The following is a 25,917-nucleotide window of genomic DNA, read 5'->3' as shown; positions in this document are numbered from 1 at the left end:
ATTTTGTTAGTATCCTCATGCACTGTATGCAAAAAGAATATGGTTTAATTGAACATATTTGTTGAACTGCATATTTCCCCCCCCATCTCCTTCTGCACTTTACCCATAAATGAAGGACTCAAGGAGAAATGGGACAAAAGTTTATCTTACACAGCAACACTGATTGGTGTGTGGTATGATTGGATTTAAGAGAGGCCAGAAAACAAGGAAAAACCTTAGATTTAAAGGAAATGTTTTTAAAGTAACAGCTGTTACTTTACCATCAGCTAATCTTTCACTGCCATATTCAGTCTTTTTTTTTTAAAGAAAGCTTTCCATTGTGTTTTTAATAATTTTGAAAATTCAACTTGCACTGAGAGCAACAGTTTTTCTGTGCAGTGCCATGTGAGATTATCCGTTATGAATTGGTGTTACATATCTAAACTCAGTTGGATTGGCTGCTGTAGCAGATTGTTGACCTGCTGTGAATTTGGGAAAATCTACCATTTCTTTCCTTCACATATGGTGGAAACATGGTTGAAGAGTGTTGGAGCCAAACTGCATTTGTAGTTTGTAAACCTGTAAATTTGCAAACCTTAGTTTGTTTTTTTTTCTGGCTTTTATATAGGGAAAAAACTGTTACTTTTTATTCATAAAGTGAATTTCTAATCTTATACAGAATATATACATTCAAGCAGTTATGATGAATTGTTAACAACAACTAAACCCTGGAAGTTAGTTGCATCGTCAAAGCTTCTGCTGTGGCATGTATTATCAAGACATTTCTTCACTACCTATTTATCTGTTTCCCCAGGGAATTACGAATGTAAGATAACCTGGGGAGCCGGTTCAACTTTCATACAGAGGGGACAGCTGACGTCCACAGCACTCCCTCTGATCACTGTGAGTCCAATCAAAGACACAGTGAAATGTTCTGAAAATAAGATTCTGAGCTGCCAAGCAGAAGGATGGAAAGTTACATTGTTCAGTCCAATTAATGAAGGTAAGTGTGACACAAAGACATAAGTTAAATATTTCTGACACTCTTTGCAATACAAAAAAGTAATAATTTGGGAATTTATCATTTTTTTCTTTACTGATAGATTTAGGTGTGACACCCTACAACTTCGAACCCCCTCAGCCATGTGTTGATGGTAATGTGCTGAAGTACAAATGTAAATTGACAGGAAGGGACAGTGCAAAAGAGATCACACTGGTACTAACCACAAGCCGTGAGTATTAAATGAACAAGAGTATTTGCTTGCAGTTTTATAAAATCTAGTTATGTTTACTAGCACTCATAAATTATGACCTTAAGCATGTTTTCTTTTTCTCCAGTGAACTTTGACTGTACAAATGAGACATATGGAAATGCAATGGTTGGGAATATTGGTGTTGGAAAATGTGACACTAACTATGCGGGAGAAAAGACAGCAGTTTGTATGGCAGATGGTAGCTTCGGAGATGAACAAGACAAATGTGTTCTACAAGTGATCGCGGACCTGCTTGATCGATCAAAGGTGATCTCTCTTATTTTTGTTCTTCTTCTTTTTTACCTTTTTCTGAGCTTTTCAATACAGACACTTGTGTTGCTTTATTTCGAACCTATTAGATTTTTAAAAATGTAAAGTATTTAAAAAAAAAGTCACATAGGAAGCAGGTGATGTGTTGGAGTCGGTCACAACACATCTACAGGAGACGTTAAGAGGGTCTGAAGTTGAGCCATGCTATAATGAATAATCACTTATTAAAAACATAAACAAGCGCTAAAAGAATGATGATTCTGTTTTCAGTTTTGTCAGATAATATCAGGTAGAGCACATTCATTACAGAGACATTATACATAAACAACTGCTTAGAGTAATGTGATCATAATTAACAAGAACATCTCTTTTCTTTTTGTGGCAGAACTTGAATGTGTTGACTATTCCAGTATTCTTGGAGGATCTCAAAAATGCGACTGTGCAGAATACTAATCTGATCACTGAGTCTCCGGCAACCCTCATTGCCATGATCAAGATCTTTGAAAATGTTGCCAACGCAACCACATCGTTAAAAATCAATCTATCGAGAAATTCCACAAAGGTAGGTACATGTGTACATTTAAACATCAAAAAGGCGATGTGCTTCAGGTATGAGTTCATACGCCACAATACAGAGCAGCATAGAGTCAAGAATCACTTTATTAACAAAGCCAACACACGAACAAAGCTACAAGAACGCAACGTTCAAATGTCCTAATTAAACTTCCAAACTCACTCAGACTGTGCCAAAGATCTCAGAAAAGAAAAAAAAAAACATCATTTCCGCAACAAAACCAACACACCCCAGGACACGGCTAGTTGTGAAAGGACTTTGTTTTAACGAGCCCCCATAAATGTGTTACGTCCAAAAAGGACTCGATGTATTTGAGGACACAGTCTCACAAATAAGGGTTCAGACATTCGCCATCGAAACCGGGACAACCAGCCCCACTAGAGCAAAATCACAATGAAGAACCAAACAAACAAAGCCTAAAAGGAGCTAACGCATGTCAGGCTGCTTGTCAGGTAGGACGCGTCCTGGCAGTGGTGGAGCCAGAGGAAGAGAGAGAGATGAAAGGCGGGTGTCTACACACTCCCTAGGGTCAGCCCATTTATAGAGGGCCGCAGCTTTAAACAATCAGATATTAATTACAAAACATAGAGAATTACCCAAACCTCAAAAAATATTAAAAAAGGGCAGAGAATATCATTTAACTAAAGTCTATACACAAAACCAATCTAGAATAATAGGCAAAAATCATTAGAATGTCCCCAAAGCACATAACAACATGCATACTCACAATCACAAGCTGCATGTATTTTTCTCTGTTAAAATATTAAAACATGCTTGTTTTTGTTGCTTTTTTTTTGTTTTTTCTGTAGGACTTCCTAGAAAGTGCCGGTTTTCTCACGATCGACAATGCCAGGGGGTCTTGGGCTTTTCTAAATTACAACGACACCAGAAACACAACGGAAGATCAACTATCGAGAAGCAGCTCCAGCTCTGCATTCTTGGATGTTTTTGAAAACTTAACAAAGTTTATTGGTAATGATTCACTGGACATCAACACAGACTTCATTCTCCTGAACAAAACCAGGATCACAGAGCCTTTCAGCAGTGTATATAACTCCTCGGTGGAAATAGAAATACCAGAGGCTGGTGGAGAAGAAAAATTCATCACCATAATCATTTTTGCTTCAATGTACAACGTGCTTCCTGGAAGAGATGAGCTCAACACCACCTCCAGCCGCGTCCATGGAAGGGTTGCCCTTGTTCGTCCTGAAGTTGAAATCTCAAATATTTCATTGACATTTGATGTCATAAATTACACAAATGACACCATTGGAAACCCTAAATGTGTCTTTTGGGATTTCACTCTCTATGATGGTCTTGGAGGATGGAGTGACGACGGCTGTTCACTAGTTTACTTTGAAAATGAGACAGTCAGCTGCAACTGCAACCACACCACCTCCTTCTCCATTCTGATGTCACCCAACAGCCCCAGAAGCCTCATTCTGGATTACATCACCTACATTGGAGTTGGAATTTCTATGGCCTGCCTGGTCATTTGTCTCATCATTGAAGCAATCATATGGCGAAAAATAAGAAATAATTCAACGTCGTACTTGCGTCACGTCTCCATCATCAACATCGCTCTCTCCCTACTGATTGCAAACATTTGGTTCATTATTGGAGCGGCCATTTCAGACGCAGACAAGAAGAATCCTCCGGCCTGCACAGCCGCTACCTTCTTCATCCACTTTTTCTACCTGGCCCTGTTCTTCTGGATGTTGGCCTCGGCCCTGCTGCTGCTCTACCGGACTCTCAGTGTCTTTGACGGAGGGCTGTCTAAACTAACCATGCTGATCATCGGATTCGCTTTGGGATATGGAGCGCCGCTGATCATTGCAGTAATAACTATTGCCTCAACTGCTCCCTCCAATGAGTACATCCGGGAAAATACCATCTGTTGGCTCAACTGGGACCAGTCCAAAGCTCTGCTGGCCTTTGTGATCCCTGCACTTATGATAGTGGCGATAAACTTAATCATCCTGATTGTGGTGTTGTACAAAATACTGAGGAGAAGAGTTGGAGGAAACGCATCCCAAACAGGAGAGAAGCACGTTCTGTATGTGATAGCCAGGAGTTTGGCTGTTCTCACGCCGTTTTTCGGGCTGACTTGGGGTTTGGGAATCGGAACCATGGTTAGCCCCCAAAACTTTGGAATCCATGTTGCCTTTGCTTTCTTCAATTCACTGCAGGTAAGAATTTTACTTTCATGCCCATTACTCTTTAGCCTTGTGTTCTGGTGTTTGACTGTTTGCTACAAAATGATGGACTGAAAAAAAATGAAACTAAAGATGTTCCTTTGTGTTTCTCAAGGGTTTCTTTATTCTGGTGTTCGGAACACTGTTGGACAGAACGGTGAGTTTGTCACTTAAAAAAGAAGCTAATAATGTAGAACTCTCACATGTCATGACGTGTTATCATCAGTGTGCTAACCTCTGAGAATTAACCTTTCAGGTGTGGTCAGCAATGAACATACGAGCCCTGACGTCACAGGGTAGAACGGCGGTAAGAAAAGTTTCTATGTTGAAGGTTTTGTTCTGTTCATTCTCTTTTACAAATTCTTACTGAGAATTTGATTCTGCTTTCAGAGCACCAGTGGTGGAACATCATCTAGTGGACTGAGCAACTTGTTCCGGAAAATGAGAATAAACAGAGGTATGTGACTTCATTAAAAGTATCTCTATTAAGAGAACTTTAGAGAAACAATCCACCTCTTGACCGATTAGCAAGAGATTTTGACCTTTTTTGTCACTTTTTGTGCAGCAAGTCTAATAAAATCATTCTGTTTTAATATGCTTGGCTTGGGAAACTTTGTATTTTTATCTTGTTGCTCTAACAAATCTGGGTTTCCCTGGAATAATTTGAATGTTTTGGATTATTTTATTTCTAAAGATAATTAAAGCACCAAATGGCAAAAAAAAAAAATCCTCACCTTCTCTGCTATGAATGTTTTCCTGTTTTTATATGATGTTATTTTCTGCAATGGAGAGTATAAAAAATAAAAAAATAAAAAAAACGAGACAATGGTTCAGATTTTACATATTCCAATATGTGTGTGTATTTGTGTGTTACAGGCTCCAGAAGTGGGTACCATGTGTCTTCCACTGGACAAAGTGGATCTAATGAGGCATTCAACACTTAACAAGTACAGGAAACCACGCCCACATGAGGAAAACGACACATACAAATCAGTTTTTCTCTCTCTCTTTATGTAATGACATTATAATCTGACAGAGTCGCGCTCGGTTCTCTTTTTAAAAAATGAAGGAAGCATTAATTCTGCCATCTTGTAAAAGCAGGATTTTAGAAAGCTTTACAAAGGTGTGTAATGCAGAAAAGCTAAATATTTTAATATTACACAGCGTTTGTTTTATGGGACGTGCACAATAATGTAATACTACATAAATTATTTCTTATTAAAAATCATTCATTTTATTTTCCTTAGATGGAATGGCGTTTGAAGTAAGTTTAAAGAAAAAGTTGTTTGTTTTTTAGTTTATATGTCATGTTTTATATCCACAAAACCTTTGGAAAATATGTTTATTTTTTATTAAACTATGTGACTTGCAGCAGAAAAGGTCAAATCCCCCAAATGGAATTGAGTTATTGATCGATGGTAATCATTGTATTGAACAGCTACTTCCCTTTGTTTCCATAACTCCTCTGTAATCGATGTGTTATGCAATGACAGCCGTTTATAGAAGCATTTTCTACTGTTTTGGTTTGTTTTTTTGTTGAACAAGCAGAACAGTCTTGTTATGGTTATGGTTAATTTTACTTACATGGAAAACATTGTAATGAGTCTTTCCATGTCACAACAGGATACTAACACTGTGTAACATTTACTGTTCCTACATTTGCATTAGATCTGCAAAGACTAATACAAATTACCGTAGTCTTTGTAGACTAAAACTCCGCTTTAGACACAAACACTGTCAAAGCTAAATCTCACCCCTCAAAGAAATTCTCTTTAAACCTTTGGCAGCTGAGCTCCAGAGAGCCTGTGCTGTTTGTAGACATGAAAATCTTGTTTATCTTGCTTTACCGTCTGTGTTTTGAATGTAAAGTAAGGCAGACATGTTTCCTTTATATCTCAACGAAACGTCCACAAGCTTATGATTTTGTTTGGAAATAATTATTTTTGTGTGCAATCACTTTCTTGAATATATCGCATTATTTTGAAAAATTATTTAACGATTCTTGCACGTTATTGAATATTAAAATGAAGCCTTGTGACAGAGCCTCTTCTTTCGATGGTCTGCAGTTGGTCATTATCCATCAGTCAAGTTTATTTGTGTTGAACGTTTCGGCAACAAGGCAGTTCAAAGTGCTTTCCAACGTTAAAACAGAAAAATAAAAAAAGTATCATACTTTTTAAACTTCACTGATTCATAAACTAACAGCAGTAATTTAAAGTCTGTTCTCTGAGCTACAGGGAGCCAGTGAAAGGACTTTAGAACTGGGTGATGTGCTCCATTTTCCTGGTTTTAGTCAGAACACCAGCAGAAGCATTCTGGATCAGCTGCACTGTGATATTTGTTTAGGCAGACCCGTAAAGACGCTGTTGCAGCAATGCAACTAAAAATAAATGCATTGGTTAGTTTCTCTAGATCTTGCTGAGATGTAAGTCTTTTAATCCTAGAAATGTTCTTCAGGTGATAGAAGGCCGACTTTATAACTGTCATGATGCGCAGCGGAGAGGCAGACGCTGAGGACCCAGGTAGAAAATGAAGAAATGATGATTTAATGATGAATTCAGAAAAAACAACAATCCAAAGTCCAGCCAGCACAGATAAAGAACGAAAGGCTAAAACTAAAAAAACTGGTAGCAAATGGAAACTCAATGGACGGTACCAACAAACATAACCAGACAGCTTGACAAAACTGCTTAACCTGCTCTCTCACTCCGGTTCATTTACTCCTAAATTTGATTTCTTAAGAAGTCTTGTTTTTTGTGGTCAGACTCCAAGAAAATGGAGTCTTTGTTTTTCAAGCTGATCCTTCTATATCCTCGCTGTGCTCAAATCGACATGATAATTCTCAACGCTTGGTTAAGAATATTGTTTTCAAAATAGCTCTTCAAAAAAAAATTAAATAAAATAGTCTTTATTGTTCCACGGAGGGGAAATTCGGGTGTAACAGCAGTAAAGTGACGGGACATGGAGGCACGCAAATTCACACAAATGACCTTGTCTCTGAAGATCGCTAAATAGATTTAGCCCTCCTGCTGGATTTTATTGTGTCCACAAAAGTTAAAAATTATACTTGATCACAAATACACACGCCGACTTGACAAACATCATCACAGACATCAAGACAGTTTTGAATTAGCAAAATCCCCCTGAAATATTTTCCCGGAAACTATCATTCTAAAAGCTGTCCTGTACCAGCTGTAAAAAAATGCATAGATAAAAGGATTAAGCATGGAATTGGTCAGAGTAACCCAGTTAAGCGTCTCAATCACAGAAACTGGCACCGGGTCGGCGCTGAATGGAACCAAGGTTATGCAAACAAACAGAGGAGTCCAACAGATGAGAAAAACGCCCATAACGACAGCCAGAGTTTTCGTGGCCTTTCTCTCCCTCTTGCTTGCTGTTCCTCCAGAGTTTGTATTGATGTGGAGTTTGCGCGCCTGTCTTTGGGCAACTAAGAAAATCTTTAGGTAGATGCAAAGCATAACGAGAGCCGGAAGGTAAAAGGAAAACGTCGGACCTAGAGTGCTGGACAGCAGAACCTCCGTAGAACAGTTTTCTTCACACGGTTCATGAGTTAATCCAGCAATAGTTATACCGATTCCAATTAACCCGGAAATACCCCAACTGGCCAGAATCATCGCCATTGCAGTACTGTTGGTCATCTTGGTTCTGTAGGTGAGAGGCCGACACACTGCATAATATCTATCAACAGCAATGCAGCACAGGTTCAGAATAGAGCAGGTGCTCAGGGAAATGTCAAAGATGTCCCGCACTTGACATATAAAGCCTTCATGAAGCAGACAGGAGCTCAGGGAGAACGCCATGCTGAAAGGAAAGACCAGCACTCCGACCAGAAGGTCCGTCGCAGCCAGGGAGACGATGAGAGAGTTGGTCGGAGTGTGGAGCTGTGTGAAGTAACCCACGGAGACTATTATCAGGAGGTTTCCGCACACTGTGACGACAGCTACAACAGCAAGAAAAATATATAGTAAAATGCACAACCTGGAGGAGACATTCTGAAGGGAGGAAGAAAAACGGCCAATTTCATTGCAAGGATGAAGATAATCTACAGCTCCAGTTCTGTTCAAAGTTTCCATATTACTCAGCAGAAGCAATAGAAGATGGTATTCAAATGAACATGTCTAATCTCAACTGCAGATTTATTCATTTGTTTATATTTTTTTTACATATATCTTTACAGAAAATTATTTTTGACTAGCATCACAACATTACTGCAGCTCTCATAGTGTCTCTGAAGTCTGGACAAGAACTTTTAATCTCATACTTGTCAGACTGAATCTCATTACCATAATTAGGCATCACTTACCACCTCCTCCTTGTATCTAGGCAATGAGCAAACCATGTTAAACGTTGACTTTCATCCCTGTCTACTCTTTTCAGTTCTAGTGTTTTAACATACCCGTTACCGACCGTTGCCAAAATTTTATTGTAGAAACATGGCAAGATTCCTATTTATATAGTATAATTATTTGTTTTACAGTGCTGTTGACATTTCAACACACACTACTACATGAGCATACCTTGACCAAAATACTTGACCATTCATCCACCTGAGTAACAAACTTGATTTTAATATCGGAGCTTTATTTGGACTTCCTTTTTGACATTGTAACCATGATATTGACATTTATATATTTTGTTTGGGTCTACAGCTAAGCTAAGTCTTACAAATAAAAATTGGTAAAATCTACCAAAAAGCCTATAAACAATTCAAAAAAGCATAAGCTAAGCTTTAAAGCCTGTTTTATTAGATGTGGTGTTATTGTAACCGTTTGGACTCTCCAGTCCTCCCTCTATAAAATCATTATCGCTGTACACATCCGCACCAGCAGAGGGCGCAGTAGCGACACCGTATGTGGGCGTAGAGGAACAGCACGCAGAGGTAAAATGAACTATGGCCTGATGATGACGTGCCCACTCCCTTCTTGTCAAAAGGTTTGTGTTTCAGCAACTTAAGTTTAATTGTAATATATTGAAAACTACTGTTCAAAAATGTTGAACTGCTGAAAATAAACTTTGACTGTTTTCATTCTAATGAGGAGGTATCAGTATATTTTCATATTGTACATGTTGTGAGCTCGCCAATGTGGTGTGCAGATAAATGACTATTGGAAAAGGTTGCTTAAAGGTGCAGTATTATGTCATATTGACTATTTTGACCTTTACATAATGTCATAGTGTTATTTTCCTCCAGAATAGCGGAACCAGCAATTAGCAAACACCTGGTGGATGTGTTTGCTAATTGCATCCACCAGGTGTTTGCAATTAGTAAACACACCTGGTGTTTGCTAACATTAAGTGTTAGCAAACACTGTCAGTAAAAATATTGCTACTCTCAGTAAAAATATTGCTAAAGGCTTAATGGAGAAAGGTGATGACGGGCTGAAGGTGGGGGGGGTAAAAAGGAGCAAGAGCTTCTTAACATTCCTGCCGTCATTTAGCGACACTCAGGCGGAGCAGGGCAGATGTCAGACAGCGGGAAGCAGGGTGTGACCCGTCAGACTGTCTGTCCCCGAAACTACACAAAAAATAAACTTTGTAAAAGCACATGCGGTGCGACCCCACCTGGCTGCCTACAGGGCAAAAAACTTGCAGTCTATTGGACCCTGCGTGAGAGTTAACGAGGCAGAGGCCCAATTTCAAGCCATTAATAACCAAAGTTGAATTTCGTTTCAGTCATATTTTATGTATTCAGCATTTTTATAACAACTGAAGATAACATAGTTACTTGATTGTGCTCCAAAATATCACTATAGGCCTGGAAAATACATAATATCTATTTATTCTCCCTTTGGGATCAACAAAGGATTTTCGAATTTGAATTGAATTTGGATTTAAAATGATTCAACTCTTGAAATAGAAACAGGAGAACAGGCAGGACGGTCAAACTCAGGGGTGGGCACTCCTGGTCCTCGAGGGCCGGTGTCCTGCATCTCTTGGATGTCTCCCTGGTCCAACACACTTGAATCACCTCCTAAGTGCAGTCAAATTCTCCAGAGTCCTGCTAATAACCTCATTATTTAACTCAGGTGTGTTGAAATAGAGAGACATCTAAAAGTTGCAGGAGACTGACCCTTAAGGCCTGGAGTTGCCAACCCCTGTTCAAACTGAACACTGAAATAGTTCAGCAGGGAACGAGGATTTGACTGAAGTTAGATAACCCATGTGAACGCTAGAAAATACTCCAGGAAGCTCACAAACGGTTCGTGTCTGTGCTTGAACGTGAGCAATTAAAGTGATGTTCAGTTCTAACTTGACTTCATTGGATGCCAGGATATGGTGAGCGGTAGTCATCTTATTTCACACTGCTTTCTTATAGCATGTAAGTACAATTTACACTAGCACCTTATGATGTTTAGTGGAGCTTGGTATTTAAGAAATGATCACATTATTTGAATTCCAGCTATAAGTTTTTTTTTTGTTTACAGAGCAGACAAAACGTCATTTAGTACTGAGTAAAGGTACAGATTTTGACTCATTTTCAGTTTTGGTTAGAAACATTCCAGAAATGTACTCTTTCTGAGATGACTTTCAATAAATTATTGGTTTCTCTTTTCTCTGAGGACGCAAACAGAGATCTATGGTTACTCGGCAACATCTGGTAGAGAGGACGACGTCACAACCACTTTACCAATTAGTAAAGGACTGTAGGTGAGTTCTACACACATCACTGTACACAGCTGACAGGAAAACAAAATGTATCATTTTATTCCTACCACAAATATCTGAAAATCATTGTGGAAACCATTTCCTCTTGGCTTAGCTTTGCATTCCCATTCTATCAGACATGATCAATCATGATTAAAAGTTAATTAGAAATGATCCAAATTTTTGAAAAAGAGAACTGGAAAAAAATTCTATATACACAGAAAAAGATTGTTGATATGAGAGATACTTCACAGAGTGTTTGCAGGCTTTAAAATGAGCACTACTTCTTTAATTTCATATTTTAGAGTTCGGATAAGAATAATTAAAGATGTTGTCAGTGTGCGGGAGTTTGATAACTGTAAGACTCCAGTGGGAGCAATATAAATATATAAATATAAATATTGGCTTTCGTGGTCACAGAAACGGGATTTAAACATTCTGTTGGCAAAATTTTACCAAAAAATAACTAAAGGATGACAGAAAAATCTGTTTTGATCACTGTACTAACTTGTTGCATTTAATTTTTTTTCTAATAGTTCAATTTTGATTTCAACTGATATGTTACTTCTTTATACATGTACAACAAATCTGCTTTTTTCTAAGTATACTGGGCTTTTGTATTATGAGATGCAAATTATTCAAACAAATTCACCTCAAAACTCTCACGTGAACAGAAGTCTGCGGGTGTACCATGTACCTATGAACATAACATCCTTTATTTATGAGCAGCGGAGTGTTGCAAGTACAGGTAAACAGGCTGATGGCCGATTGGCTTGACACTAGGTCGAATGAAGCACTTCTAAGAGGGAATATGTTGTTCCAGCAAGCAGCACCAGTTCCTGTTCTTCAGCCAAACAGTTCAGTGTGACAGGTCTAACAAAAGGAAGTGACTTTATCTGTCCAGATTGACAAAAACAAATAAAAAACCCAATGAAAAATAAAACATCTGTGAGAATGAGAAAGAGTTTTTCCCATTTAGCGACTTGTTTTCTTTGTAAGGACAAGAGCATTACCACCTTAGATGGACAGAACTCCTACTTAATAAAGCTTTGTCCACCCAAATTTACCTACTAACCCCTACAATTTATAGGCAAGAAATGTGTGTAATGTTGGGTAGATTGGTGGACTTTTTCAAATGACCTGAACTTGAATGGAGTCTTTTCCTATCCACAGGATTCACACACAGATTCACACACTTATGGTGGCAATGAAGCTATTGCTGTCACAGCTGCCATGCCCTGACTGAGCTTTGTGTCATATCCGTCAGGATGACGTTATCTGTAGAAGTAATTATTAAACAGCTGAAGGTAACTTTATTTTGAATAAGCTTTTCTCTAGCAAGCTTAAGCCATTTAGTATCTATCTTAATATTTTTGACAAGATCTCAGGGAATAATTATTTCATTGCTTTTTTTATTTTTTATTGCCTACGCCCTTGGCAGACTGTAGAATCACCTTTGTATTTGTAAATTAAGGTGGTTACCTGTTGCTGTGTTCAAGGAAGTTGTCAGAGTTGAATATCCCATTTCCTGCTCATGTTCCTGTACAGAGACGTTGAACCGTTTTATGAGCTTCCTGGAGTATTTTCCATGAGAACATGTGTCGGCCACTAGAGCTCTGTTCTTTTATGGGAGATTTTATACAAATCTATTCAGACATGTTGAACCAGTGTGTAACATAACCACTATGTTTGTTTTTTTCTGAATAAATACATTAAAAAGTGAATGTATTAAACTGCCCCGTAGAACAGTTTCGGTGATTTCATTGTTAAAAATTATTTCGAATTTCCACGGTCTGTAACTGATTTGGGTGAATCAGGAAGTTTTTTGAGGTGTGTGTGTAACTAGTAATTTAAAAAGGGGCGTGGGCGACGGCGCGGGGGGAGAGGAAGACGCTCGCCGTTAGATCTGTGCAGTGGGAGTTTTGAGGTCTGAATGTTTAGAACTAGTGGAAATCAATGAAAAGACATTAAATAGCGACAAAAGTTCGCCCAGCGCCGCAGATCATATTTTAGGAACTGGATCGGAGTTCGCACCTAAGAAACGCCGCCCGGTGCAAGAGGACGCCACCAGTGCGAGAGGACGCCACCGAGGGGAAAGAAAGACGTTCCCGGTGAGATCTGGACTTTGCTTTTCTTTTTGGGGATTTTTGGTGGTACCACTCTTTTTTATATATATATATATATATATATCGTTTTTGGGAGGGGTTTTGACGCTTGGATTTTTTCATTTTAGATCGGGACTTTGGATTAAAACGGGGGAATATTTCCAGGACGTTGTTTATTTTACAGGATATGGAACTTTGTTGTGGACAATAATCTCTCTGGGAAAAGGAAGAGAAAATTTTGGACTCTTTATTATTGATGTTTTTTGCTGATTCGAACTGAGTGACCATAATTGGTTTTGAGGGATTTTGGTTGTTGATCTGTTGATCATGATAACTATTATTATTTTGTAGTATTATAATTTTTTTTTTGAATAAAGCATTGTTGCTAAGGATCGACGAATTTCGTATTAAGTGGTTGTATATTTAGTTATTTATTTTTATCAGATTAAAGGCGTGGCATATTTTACTTGATTCCTGTGACAGATTTCCCCCTTGAGTGTATTTGAATTCAGCTTAAGCCGAATTTTACAAGTGAATGATCATTTTAACTACCCACCACAGTTGATACTTCTTACCACCTACTTGCCAATAGGACTTTGAAAACCAGCTCTGTGATCACTTTTAGGAAACTTTCTGATTATTATTCCTCGGCCTCATACAACTACGACTTTACGCAGGTTATACCAGGAGCTTCTGTTCGTTCTTGAGCGTACCTTGAGAAAGGTGCTGTTGTTAATGGTTTAAGTCTTGACCCTACAGTCATTTGAATTAGTTTAGTTCAATCTCCCCAATCTTCTGTTGTTTTGTCACGAGAATTTACCGAGTACCAGCATAACTATGTGGGCCGAAAACTGCAGCTAATATGAAATCCCCAACCAGAAGTTTGGACAAGTTAACGAAAACATCGTTTGAACCACTAAATTAACTGTAGATTGCTTTATTTTTCTGTCCTTTGTTTAAAAATCCCATTTATGTTTCTGTAAATCAAACAGTTTTAAAGGTGTACAGAAAATAACATCTTTAATAAGAGAGGACCAAAAGGTAAAGACATAAAAGGTTTCTTGAGTGAACCGTTCAGAAGGACAACAAGTTAAATTTGATCTTTAAGATTTTCTGCTCTTCAGGTTTGAGCTTTATTCCAAACTGTATTCTAAAAGGAAAACAGTTAAAAAGGTTCTATTAGTAGAATACTTTGCATTTGCTTCTCTTCCTTTTCTTTTCCCACACATGCTTAATGATTACTTCCTTGTAGCTTTAAAAAAAGTGTGAAACACTGTGTCGCAAATGTTTTGTTTTCTTTTGATGATTTGTAGTTTTATTCTCTCTTTAGTAAGAATGGTTTTCCCCAAAGAAGTGTGGTTTGGTTTTATTCCTCTGGTTTTCTGCTACACTGGGAGCCAGCCAGGATTCACAACCCTCTATGAGGTAAGCACTGAAAACTAAACTACCAGGCATTGTGGCCCGTTCAATATATACCAAAAACAATTATTGATCAGTGTTGCTTTCATAGTTGGATTAATCTGGTGATTTTTACAGGACTTGATGGAAATCAACTCACCCAGGCTTCATGAAAGAGAGAAAAGAGAAGGTGAGTCACTGCAGAGCACAATGTTCATTATTTATTTGTAAAATATGCCTTATAGAATCAACATAAAGGTCTTAATGTCTGTATCTGTTTCCACTCTAGTTCCAACAAATACCAATGATTATGAGTTCCAAGCTGTTCTAGGCCTTTCTGAGTTGGAGGTTCTTGAAGTGTTTCTGAAGAACCTCAGCTTCCCCATACTGATCAACAGCACAAGTCAAATTTCCAGTCTGGACACCACAACAGGTATCTTTCAGTTTATAGATCCACAGTTGAAGTCTTTCAGCAAGTGTGGCATGAAACATTTTCCACTGTATGCTGATGCTTTTCCCCAACAGTGTGCTCACCTAATGTAACTGGGTACCAGTGTGTGTGTGAGGAGAACTTTGCCTGGTCTCATAACAGCTGCATTGCATACGGAGTGTGTGACGTCAGGCTTGGCGACACATGTGGCTGCATTAATGACCTGCCAGCTGATGGTCAGTTTTGCCAGCCGAACAGCAGCCAAATAGGTAGGTTTAGAGAGGGTTTAACAATGTTAAAAACCATGTTTGTTTTTTTTAATAAAAAGTTTGCATTAGGATGAGTGAGTTTGTCGGTCCTGTTAAGATTTGTGTATTTTGTAAAACTGCAATGGAAACCCTTTTACACATCACACGAGTCACTGATCAACAGCTGAATGTTTCTACTGGTGGAAAAGACAAAGAAGACGACAGGAAGTGGTAGGAGGATGACATTAGCAGAATATCTACAAAGTCTAGCAAACATTCGTAGTGGAATCGCAGCTGTAGAGACCTTGTTTGTTTGAATGCAAATATGTATTTCAGACTCTAGTCCTAATGATCCTACATATGTTGCTTTTATTTAGTTTTGGTTCTTCTCTTACTCCTCAGATGCCACTAAGTGTGATTTAACTCCTACACCTCCCACAGGTATGAAAAACATGAAGATCTGAGTTGTAGTTCAACAGATGAACAAGCTTAGAGTTTGTTTCAGCAAACAGGTTCAACTTCTAGTTGCATCAGTCAAAACCTTCACATTGTCACAAATTCAGATGTTTCATGTGCAGATTATGTCATAAAAACATATTTTCACAAAGCAAACTTTTACTTTGTCACATTAAATCGCCATGGTTAGTGTATTTTATGTGATAATGTGATAAACCTACATAAATTTCTATGTCGATGTAAAGTGAAATTTAAAAAAAGTACATAATTGTGAACAGGTGACAATTTGGATAATTTGGTGTCTTAAGTTGCACAGCAGAAAAAATAATTAATCTCTTCGGTTTCACACAAATGTTCTGAATGTGTGTGGAAAGATATTATATTTTGTAGATTTATCATTGAAATATTTTTGCTCTCTAATCCTTAGAAACAATTAATTGCTTCTGTTAGCTTTTTAAATGTATTGTTTTTTTAACTTAATGTTCTTTGATATTTTTTTTACAGTGACATCATCACCACCAATAAATTATTCAGCTCCAGACAATAAAGTTACAAACCCAACATTAGCAAAAGAATTGCAAGCTACTGAAAACAAGGAAACAGTAATAACAGAAATAATACAAAATAAAACTCTGAAAAGCTCAACGCCAGGTACACCAGTGATGAATGCAACCACATCAGAAAGAGACACAACAGTTGGAGCTGTTAGCAGACTATTAATAGTACCAAGCACAACATTAAATATAACCACACTAGGACCAAGTCAAAACACAAATGTTTCTTTGATTAGTGAAAAAGATCCTCACACAACAATGACAAACGAAACCACAGCAAAAGAAACAGTTGAGACAACTTCAACGGCTGTTATATTGGAAATGTCTCAAAGCACAGAAGAAAAACATGAATATTCAATAAGAACAACCAAAGCAACAGGATTAGAAGATCAGGGTGCTGCAACTATCTTGGGAATAACCCTAAACACTTCAATTTCAAATGCAATTACGCCAGACCAAAGTCAAATCACGACAATGACAAATGCAGTTACAGCAGAAATAGCAGTTGAGACAACTTCAAGTGCATCTAGGCCAGCGACACGGGGAAACAGAGAAACGGATGCATATTCTACAGGAAGAACTCTAAATACGGAATTAATAGCTGCAAACACACGAGGAACGGATCTGAACACAATCGTGACAAACGAAACCACAGCAAGAGAAGCAGTTGAGACGACTTCAAGTGCTGTTATATCTGAAATATCTCTAAGCACAGAAGAAAAACATGAATATTCAGTAAGAACAACCAAAACAACAGGATTAGAAGATGCAACCTCACCAGGGTTGGCCCTGAACACGACAGTGACAAAAGTAACCACACTAGGATTAGCAGATAAGGGAGCTGCAACTATCCTGGGAATAACCCTAAACACGTCAGTTTCAAGTGCAATCACGCCAGACCAAAGTCAAATCACCACAATGACTAACGAAACCATAGCAAAAGAAGCAGTGCAGGCACCTTCAAAGGCTGTTATATTGGAAATGTCTCTAAGCACAATCAGGCCAGAAAATCAAAATACAACAATGGCAAATGCAAGTTCACCAGAAATAACACTTGACACAATAGTGACAAATGTAACCACAACACAAATTGTAGTTGAAATAACTTCAAATGCAACAAAACCAAAGACAACAGGACACTTAACAGGAACACATGAAACTGCACCAATAACCCTAAACACAATGGTATTGAATGTAGTCATAGCTGAACAGAATAAAAACACAACAATGTCAAATGCAACTTCACCAGACATGATACTTGATACGACAAATGTAACCGCAACACAAATGGCAGTTGAGACAACTTCAAGTGCATCTAGGCCAGCGACACTGGGAAACACAGAAACGGATGCATATTCTACAGGAAGAACTCTAAATATGGGATTAATAGATGTAAACACACAAGGAACAGACCTGAACACAAAAGTGACAAATGTAACCACAGCAAAAGAAGCAGTGGAGACAACTTCAAGGGCTCTTATATCGGAAATATCTCTAAGCACAGAAGAAAAACATAAATATTCAGTAAGAACAACCAAAACAACAGGATTAAAAGATACAACCTCACCAAGGTTGGCCCTGAACACAACAGTGACAAATGTAACCACAGGAGGATTAGGAGATCAGGGAGCTCCAACTATCTTGGGAAAACCCCTAAACACTTCAGTTTCAAATGCAATCACGCCAGACCAAAGTCAAATCACAACAATGAGAAATGCAACGTCACCAGAAATAATACTTCATATGACAAATGTAAACACAACACAAATAGCAGTTGAGACAACTTCAAGTGCATCTAGGCCAGCGACACTGGGAAACACAGAAACGGATGCATATTCTACAGAAAGAACTCTAAATACGGAATTAATAGATGCAAACACACGAGGAACGGACCTGAACACAATCGTGACAAATGTAACCACAGCAAAAATCACCGTTGAACCAACAGTGGTACATGAAGTTGCACCAGAAACTGTAGTACATGCAACCATACAGGGAATAACCCTAAACACAACAATGTCAAATGCAACTTCACCAGAAATAATACTTGATACGACAAATGTAACCGCCACAAAAACACAAGAGTTTAATGAAACCTTCACAATTAACATGGATTTTAATAACTCATACAATGATCCATCCAGTAAAGTTTATAAAGATGTCTATGGTGCGGTAAGTATTAATGTATATCCATCTTTATTATAATAACACCACTGAAGATTTTCTAGATAAAGAGAGACATTTTTTATTTGTGGCTTGACTCTTTCTTTTTTCTTTTTTCTTTTTTTTTTTTTTGTCTTAAACAGGCTAAAAGCAGCTGTCAGAAGTTTCAGAAACATGTGAAGTCCAGAGTTTGACCTTCAGGTTAGTCTGCTTTTTATATACATTTGAAATACAGTATGGATGTTTGGACACGTGTGTACACGCACACATGCATAATATTGCACAAACTTACTGAACCATTCACAGTGGTCATCTGTGAAAACTGAATAATTCAAATATGTAAGGTACTATAGAAGTTGATGTATATGAACATTTCCAGATATGCCATTAGTTTGATACAAAACACATGTAATCTAAATATAATTTAATACATTTTATAATAAAGAATTAGTAGGACAAGTTCTCAGGCTTGCAAAACGGTTTGTCAAACGTAGGAGCAGACAGGACTGACTGGAATGATGCACCTCCATAGCTTTTCAAATGTGTACTCGCATCACGTGTAATCATTGGTTGATTTGTAACCAAAAATGTTGATATAAACTATCTTTGAATCAAATTAGAAATTTGTTCAAGTAAAAAGGATTTAGCAAGAATTCAAGTAGTTGGCTTCAATTCCTTCTAGCATACAAGAGCATTTTTTTAGGGTTTATACAAAATTAACGTTGTAGTCTTTATTTGAAAACAGTAGCTCCCATTCATTGTTGGAGGATGTAAATATCAGTATTGAATGTTCATCCTAATTGATTCTAACACTTTTTACATCTCTGTTGTTTGTAGGAGTGGAAGTACCATTGCTTACTACACCCTCGCTGCCTCCTCTGGTGATGTTTCACAAGTTAAATTAGCAAAAGACGAAATGTTAAAACACCTGGCAGAAACATACCCGATTGAGTCTGTTGGTAAGTAAACTGGAGAATGTGCTCTTCAGTAGTCTTCTAATAAATGACGTGTATTTAATGAGGATCGCCTAATTATTTTCTAATATTGTGCTTATGTCAAAGTTAATACCACGACTGTATTTGCTGGGAAAGAAATTAAATTAACCTGTGGCCCTCCTCCTGAATACCTCAACTTTACTGTGGTCAAAAGCACAGAGTGGACACACATGGGTACAGTCATTGAGAAAGGGATTTCTTTGAAGAATGGACAGTCGGTCCAACACTGCCTTCTTTTTTTCCACTGAATGATGCTAAGAATGGGGTTTTTTTGTCTATTGTTGACAATAATAATATTCCCAGTTCCCTAAGATATTTTCTTATTTTCAACAAAAAACATTCACTGATTTAATGTCATCACAAAATATCACATTTTAACACTGCAAAAAATGCTGATGTCTGTTTTGGAAAAATTTTTTATAGGTTGCAGGATAATAGAAATACATTTGTTGAATAATCTGTTCATATATTAGAAGCTACACGTTTCATTTTTTCTAGTCACACACATTCAGATTCTGCACATTGCAAAGTGTACATGTGGAGTCAATATAAAGAGACAGAACCAACAGAAGAGCTTGGAACTGATTTATTCTTGATTGAGCAATGAGAACGATCAGGTGGAACATTGTTGAGTGTAGAACCTAGAAACTGGAAGATAGAACTTTGTTCTGTCCACAACTAAATATTTTTCTTTTTCCAAAGATATTAAGTGTCGAGATGATGCGTTTGGTAACGGACCGATAGGTTTTGTGGCTAAGTCGGGCTGCAAAGAGGGGAACGTGGGAGAAATAACAGCAGTCTGTCAGTCGGACGGTAAATACGGACAGATCCAAGACAACTGCGATTTAAAAGTTGTGAAGAACCTGCTGAATCAGTCTGAGGTGATCTTCATCTTGTTCTCTGGACTTTTCTCTCTCTAAATCATTGTATTGAAAAAAATAAATATTCCCCTGCTAAACTGCATTTCATTAAATGAACCATAATCTAAGAATTTTCCAAAATGCTGCTGAGAATTCTTTTCTACTTTTATTTTAGCTTGGATTTATTCAGTTTGTGTGTAGTACAAAATAATACACCAAAACTTCAATATCTTTTCAGATCATATTAAAAATATATCTTTTTAAAAAGACAGATTTTTTTAAATTTATGTTACAGGTTTTGGATGAGCTCACTCTTCCACTGTTCTTGGAGAGACTCAGCAATGTGACTGTCGACTTCACTAATGAAATAACTGATTCTCCAGCCAACATTCATGCCATCGTGAGGATCCTTAGTAATGTAGCAAATTTATCATCATCTTTAGAAATTAAAATAGAGCAAGATTCCATGAAGGTATGTAATTGTCAGGGGTTTTTGTTGTTTTTTTGAGAGAAATATATTTTTCAGCTTTGATATATTGATTTTATGTCATTCCAGAACATCCTAGAAACTGCAGGCACACTCACTATGGGCAAGGCAAAGAGATCGTGGGAAACTCTCAACAACAGCACAAGAAACACTGATGAAACAAAAAATGCCAGCTCTGCACTACTGTACTCTATTGAAAGAATCACATCCCGTCTTGTTAACAAGTCCTTCAGCATTGAAACACCCCATATTTGTTTGAACAAATCTACATTCGTGAACACCTTCAGTGGTGACTTAAACTCCTCTGTGAAAATAGACATACCTAACATTGGTGGACACAGTCACTCAATAACTACCATAATATTTGCTTCATTGGATAATGTGCTTCCTGCAAGGGATAAAAGGAATTCATCATCCAAAGTTATCAATGGAAAGGTTGCACTTCTTTGGCCCGAAGGCGAAATTACAAATATTGTTTTAGCATTTGATGTTCTAGACGATAGGTTGAGAAATCCTGAATGTGTTTTCTGGGATTTTGACCTCTTTGGCGGTCTTGGAGGATGGAATGACGATGGCTGCTCACTAAGATTCAATGAAAACGGAATAATCAGCTGCCACTGCAACCACACAACCTCATTTTGTATTCTCATGTCACCCAACAGTTCTGATCATTTTATACTAACCTACATAACATACAGTGGAATTGCAGTTTCCATTGTTTCCTTGATTATATGTCTCATCATTGAAGGCATAATTTGGAAAACAATTGGGGACAACATGACATCGTACTTGCGTCACGTCTCCGTCGTCAACATTGCAGTGTCTCTCCTGATTGCAGACATTTGGTTCATTATTGGAGCGGCCATTTCAAACACAAAAAGTGCGCCGGCCTGCACAGCCGCTACCTTCTTCATGCACTATTTCTACCTGGCCCTGTTCTTCTGGATGTTGGCCTCGGCCCTGCTGCTGCTCTATCGGACTTTCAATGTGTTTAACATAGGTCTGTCTAAAACAGCCATGCTGATCATTGGATTCTCTTTGGGATATGGAGCTCCGCTGATCATTGCAACAATAACCATAACTGTTACTGCTCCCTCAAATCACTACATTAGAGAAACAAATGTCTGCTTTCTCTCCTGGGATACGCATAAAACGTTACTGGCATTTGTGATCCCTGCCCTTACAATAGTGGCTATAAACATCATAATCCTGACTCTGGTGATATCCATAATGTTGAGGAGAAGAGTTGGATTGATTGGAGCCCAAGCAAGAGAGAGGCATGCTCTGTTGGTTATTGTCAGGTGTTTGGCTGTACTGACACCAATTTTTGGTGTAAATTGGGTTTTGGGAATCGGAACTATGGTTTACCCAAGAAACTTTGGACTCGAGGTTGCATTTGCATTATTAAATTCACTTCAGGTAATAATAATTACAGAATTTTTAAATTGCGATTTCTCAGTAATACCATTCTGATGCGCTGAAACTGCCTTATCTATGTGTTTCTAAAGGGTTTCTGCATTCTGATGTTTGGAACACTGTTGGACAAAAAGGTTAGTGTCCCTTGGCTGTCAGACTTGTCGTAGCCAAAAATATTATGCATAAGTTATTGCACTCTAATAAGATGTAGTGTTTCCATTAAACATTTCATGCAGTGTACTAACTTATGACTAACCTTTTAGGTAATATCAGAGCTAGCAAAGAAATTCTCCTGCCAGATTAGGACAAGGGTAAGAACAATTTGGTCAATCATATTTTATTTCTGTTATTGTTTGTACTTCATCTGGTGTCCTCTGATTTTTTGTTTCTTGTTCTGGTTTCAGACCACCAGTACAGCATCCTCTTTCTCTATGGGAAAGTTGTTCTGGATGTTAAGAAGACCCACAGGTACATCAGTTTGCAAAGCTTCTTGACTGCTGTTACTCACATGTAGATCTTTTTATCAATCCAGTGACCCGTATTAGCAGCTCTGGTTAACTTAGCTTCTAGTGAAAAGTCTATAGGAAACAACTTTTAGCCCCATTCATTCTTCCTTGATAATCTCAAGACAGGCACGTCAACTTCTGCACTACAACATTAACTATACCTCTACACCTAACTTGTAGAGTCCATTCCAATTGAAAAAAGTGAAGAACAGGGAAATGTCCTCTCTTTCCACAATAGCCTCCCTTTGTTGGTGAAAAATGTTACAATGGTCCTCTTGGTGTTCTTGTAAATATTACATAAACACACAGGTTTGTATTTGTATACCGACTGTATACAAACAGACATAAACTGTTTTCCATTTTGCCCTCTAGGTGGCACTACAGGAACAAAACAAAAAAACAAAGCATACAGACTTACCAGCTTGTTTTATTAGAACATTTAAAAATGGTGCAAGAACATCAAACAACTTAATTCATACTTTGTAACTTTAAAAGGCACTTATGTCTGTTTGTTTGCACTGTACTCAAAGTAACATTTTATGCGCTGTCTTTAATCAGCATTCAGATATCTCTGTTTATATGATGTTACAGGTCTCTGTCAGTTATTGTTTATTTTTCTCCTCTGTCACTTCACCATATTGATTTTGCAAACTTTTTTTTTTTTTTTAAACCAAACATTTTGTTGTTACAGTTTCCCAAAAAGGCTATCATTGGTCTTCTGAAGGATCCTGTGATTGATCCTCCAACACCTGGTATTCGCTGATGATGCCTCCCAATTTGGAAAGTTGACCAACTGAGCAAAACAGCGTTAAAGTCCCAGTGATGGAAGTGCTTGTTTGATTTTTGATATGTTCTTAAAGCGTTATTTATCTTGTTGTTTATGTTGAAGGTGACACCAAAGATGGCTTATCTTTGCTTGTTTGTTACAGTCTGTCAGAATCAGTACTTTCAGGTAAATGAAAACATGTTTGATAAATGTCAGGGTCCCTCAACTTTTACAAATGGGGTTGAGAAGTGAATGCTGCTGTTTTTACAATTTCTAAGTTTGCATTCTCTTACCTCAAAATTATGGAAACCTTAACTGAATGTCGGGTACTTAATACTTGTTATGTGCTTTCTATAGTTTTTTTGGTTTGCTTGTTTGTTTGGGTTTTTTTTCTTTTTGATTTTTTGGAAGTTCAAGCAAATGCTGCTTGAGTTTTTGATGATATTGTTTGTTGAAGTAGTCTGGTATTAATGGGTGCTTTGACCCATTAATATCTAACTGATCATTGTTTTTCTTTTTATAAATTATAACCATTTTATTTTACTCATAAAAATGTTTCACCCGAAACTACTGATCCTACTTTAGTAATGAAAATTTCTGCAAGAGCCATAAAGTCTTTCTTAAAATAATCTTGTAACCTATTTTGAAAGTTTCAATCTGTAAGATCTGTTTCCATAAAGTACATCTTTTTATTTTCTATACTTCCATAATCCTGTTCAGGATTTTTCAAATGTTATGTACTACCCAGGAATATGTTGCCATGTTATAGCAAATTCAAGTAACTGTTACCTTTAGTTATAAAAATAACAAATATGACTTAAAAGAAATGTGACACCTTGAAATTGTGCCTGTTTTTTTTTTTTGTTGTTGTTTTTTTTTACCCCTCCAGGGGGTTTTTGTGGGCTCTAGTGTCCCTTATACAAAAGTAGGCTGACAGGAAGGAGAGGGGTGAAGAGATGCGGCAAATATCGCCGGGTCCAGGAGTCGCTTTCCCCAACGCCACCACGGCACGCCCTGTGCCTGTTTATTTAAGCTCCTCCTCTTTCCTACAGTCCCTTGTCATCACAACGTTCCTCCATTATGCTGTTTACAACTTCTCCTGTCAATGAATCAATAAAATGGCTTGGCTTGTACTTGTAGTGCCTTATCAAGTCCAGAGGACCCCAAAGCACTTCACAGTCAGTCATTCATGCATGCACACGTACTCCAGGTACGTTTGGATGAGGGAATAACATCACAACATGACAGAAGACTCAGAACAAACCTCTACAGAAATTGTCTGAAAGAAAAAATAGCTATAGTTTATGCAGCTATTGTTAACTTTATATATATTCATGTGTCTCTTTTAAAGCTCCCCTAAAAGTCAGAATGCTAAAATCTGACTCAAACAAGCATTAGAGAGAGAGAGACATATAAACATAGATCTCTCTGAAATCGCCTTCAGGAAGTTTATGTTTATTAGATGGAACCAGTTTACATAATGTTGTTCTTAAGGTATAGAACAACCCAAGAACTTTTTCTTGTTCTGATTTGTCTGATGCATTGTAACTATGATGAACAGATACTGGGCAACATTCTTTGAGCATTGTGAATGTGCATGTGGTTGGAGAATTACTTTATTTGTTTTGCCTAAATTTTGTTAGTTTTTTTTGTGTCTGCATATTACAAGACGATAAATTGACTAGAAAATGGTGTAAATATCGACACAAACACAACTAAAATGTCGCTAAATGTTATTTTCGGACATCAAAAATAACTAAATACCTAGCGTGCATTTGGCAGAGATTGTGCATTCATGAAAAGTACTCCAGGAAGTTTGCAAAAGGTGTTTTCCCTGTTTGGAAGACTTTTCGTCTTTGTCTTTAAAGAAGAGCAGCAAAATAAATGTGCAGTCCAGACACCAGCCTCTTTGGAGCCCGGCTGCATGGAGAGGTAAAGTAATTCAATTCCATTCCTATCCTACACATCTCTATTCTACTTTTATCCTTTAACGCCTGGTTTAGCAGAACTTTTTATTCAAAAACTGATTTCTTTCAGCTTCTCAACTCCTAATATAAATTTCCTGCTTGTAGTACAAACAGAAGCATTTTTTGCACTTACTGAATGCAAACTAAAGTCACTCGACCGTATCTGTGTTTTTAAAATTTTCACTCTCGATTAGCAGACGGGGATTTACAAAATGTCAAGCACTTATTCGCTTTTCTAAAATCGAAAAAGGAAAATGTTTCAAATGCAACGTTTCTGAGTTTAGAAAACTCTTAATTTACTGTCTTGCTGTTTTTGATCAAATTGTTAGAAGTTTTATCTCAAACCATATCTGACAGCAGAGACAGATTTCATCTACAGATCGATGACAGAGTGAGAGAAAAAGAAAAGTGAAGACAACAATAAGGATGAATGCCTGTTTGCATTTGTAATTACAGTGCAGGACATGTTACCTGTGAACCAAACTGTTAGATGGTTAATATTGTGAAATGCTAATATTGTGAAATGCTAATATTGTGATACATTTCTCAGCCATAACACAATGATGGAGACAACAGTTTGTCTCCAACTCTTGACTAGTTGGTAGGGCTCTACAATGAAACAAAAAGCT

At 37.6% G+C, this 25,917-nt stretch overlaps 4 protein-coding genes across 6 annotated transcripts in view; 3 read left to right on the top strand and 1 right to left on the bottom strand.

Annotated features, from left to right (window-relative positions):
- LOC122825406 overlaps positions 1 to 6,321 on the top strand; it is a 36,021-nt gene extending 29,700 nt beyond the window's left edge. The window contains exons 47-55 of the mRNA XM_044106821.1: positions 794 to 982; positions 1,083 to 1,211; positions 1,318 to 1,499; positions 1,888 to 2,064; positions 2,886 to 4,265; positions 4,387 to 4,428; positions 4,528 to 4,578; positions 4,662 to 4,728; positions 5,148 to 6,321. Coding sequence (XP_043962756.1) covers positions 794 to 982; positions 1,083 to 1,211; positions 1,318 to 1,499; positions 1,888 to 2,064; positions 2,886 to 4,265; positions 4,387 to 4,428; positions 4,528 to 4,578; positions 4,662 to 4,728; positions 5,148 to 5,215 — 2,285 coding nt within the window. The 3' untranslated portion in view covers positions 5,216 to 6,321. The remainder of the gene's footprint in view (positions 1 to 793; positions 983 to 1,082; positions 1,212 to 1,317; positions 1,500 to 1,887; positions 2,065 to 2,885; positions 4,266 to 4,386; positions 4,429 to 4,527; positions 4,579 to 4,661; positions 4,729 to 5,147) is intronic.
- An 890-nt stretch (positions 6,322 to 7,211) lies between these two features.
- Positions 7,212 to 8,539, bottom strand: LOC122825408 (trace amine-associated receptor 1-like). The gene has a single exon (XM_044106825.1). It carries the CDS (start codon positions 8,363 to 8,365, stop codon positions 7,385 to 7,387), a length of 981 nt encoding a protein of 326 aa, XP_043962760.1. The 5' UTR covers positions 8,366 to 8,539; the 3' UTR covers positions 7,212 to 7,384.
- A 181-nt stretch (positions 8,540 to 8,720) lies between these two features.
- Positions 8,721 to 25,917, top strand: part of LOC122825867 (adhesion G protein-coupled receptor F5-like) — a 36,269-nt gene continuing 19,072 nt past the window's right edge. Inside the window, exon 1 of the mRNA XM_044107447.1 lies at positions 8,721 to 9,224. The gene's annotated coding sequence lies outside the window, so the exon portion shown is untranslated. The remainder of the gene's footprint in view (positions 9,225 to 25,917) is intronic.
- On the top strand, positions 10,546 to 24,221 carry LOC122825407 (adhesion G-protein coupled receptor F1-like). 3 transcript variants are annotated; one of them, XM_044106824.1, is made up of 11 exons: positions 15,276 to 15,559; positions 16,079 to 18,300; positions 18,435 to 18,492; positions 19,129 to 19,250; positions 19,989 to 20,167; positions 20,442 to 20,618; positions 20,703 to 22,052; positions 22,142 to 22,183; positions 22,313 to 22,360; positions 22,454 to 22,517; positions 23,247 to 24,221. In XM_044106824.1, the coding sequence occupies exons 4-11, from the start codon at positions 19,208 to 19,210 to the stop codon at positions 23,291 to 23,293; spliced, it is 1,950 nt and encodes a 649-aa protein (XP_043962759.1). In that variant the 5' UTR covers positions 15,276 to 15,559; positions 16,079 to 18,300; positions 18,435 to 18,492; positions 19,129 to 19,207; the 3' UTR covers positions 23,294 to 24,221. The 3 variants fall into 3 exon arrangements, with proteins under 3 accessions (XP_043962757.1, XP_043962758.1, XP_043962759.1); XM_044106822.1 differs by lacking the exons at positions 19,129 to 19,250; positions 19,989 to 20,167; positions 20,442 to 20,618; ... (3 more) ...; positions 22,454 to 22,517; positions 23,247 to 24,221 and adding exons at positions 10,546 to 10,611; positions 10,718 to 10,750; positions 10,853 to 10,940; ... (2 more) ...; positions 14,730 to 14,873; positions 14,966 to 15,139 and having other exon boundaries at positions 15,521 to 15,559; positions 18,435 to 18,493; XM_044106823.1 differs by lacking the exons at positions 19,129 to 19,250; positions 19,989 to 20,167; positions 20,442 to 20,618; ... (3 more) ...; positions 22,454 to 22,517; positions 23,247 to 24,221 and adding exons at positions 12,688 to 13,048; positions 14,373 to 14,467; positions 14,579 to 14,630; positions 14,730 to 14,873; positions 14,966 to 15,139 and having other exon boundaries at positions 15,521 to 15,559; positions 18,435 to 18,493.

The sequence above is a fragment of the Gambusia affinis genome, linkage group LG22 (assembly GCF_019740435.1).
Source record: "Gambusia affinis linkage group LG22, SWU_Gaff_1.0, whole genome shotgun sequence".
In the NCBI taxonomy this organism is placed as follows: domain Eukaryota; kingdom Metazoa; phylum Chordata; class Actinopteri; order Cyprinodontiformes; family Poeciliidae; genus Gambusia; species Gambusia affinis.
Note: the sequence above shows the minus strand (reverse complement) of the source record. Positions and strands in the feature narration are given on the sequence as shown.

Excerpts from the sequence above, each read along its gene's own strand:
- LOC122825407 (XM_044106822.1), top strand. The coding sequence starts at position 14,378 with ATGGTTTTCCCCAAAGAAGTGTGGTTTGGTTTTATTCCTCTGGTTTTC. Across the intron at positions 14,631-14,729 it reads TGAAAGAGAGAAAAGAGAAG|TTCCAACAAATACCAATGAT; the intron begins GTGAGTCACTGC and ends TTTCCACTCTAG. Across the intron at positions 18,301-18,434 it reads ATAAAGATGTCTATGGTGCG|GCTAAAAGCAGCTGTCAGAA; the intron begins GTAAGTATTAAT and ends TGTCTTAAACAG.
- LOC122825408 (XM_044106825.1), bottom strand. The coding sequence starts at position 8,365 with ATGGAAACTTTGAACAGAACTGGAGCTGTAGATTATCTTCATCCTTGC.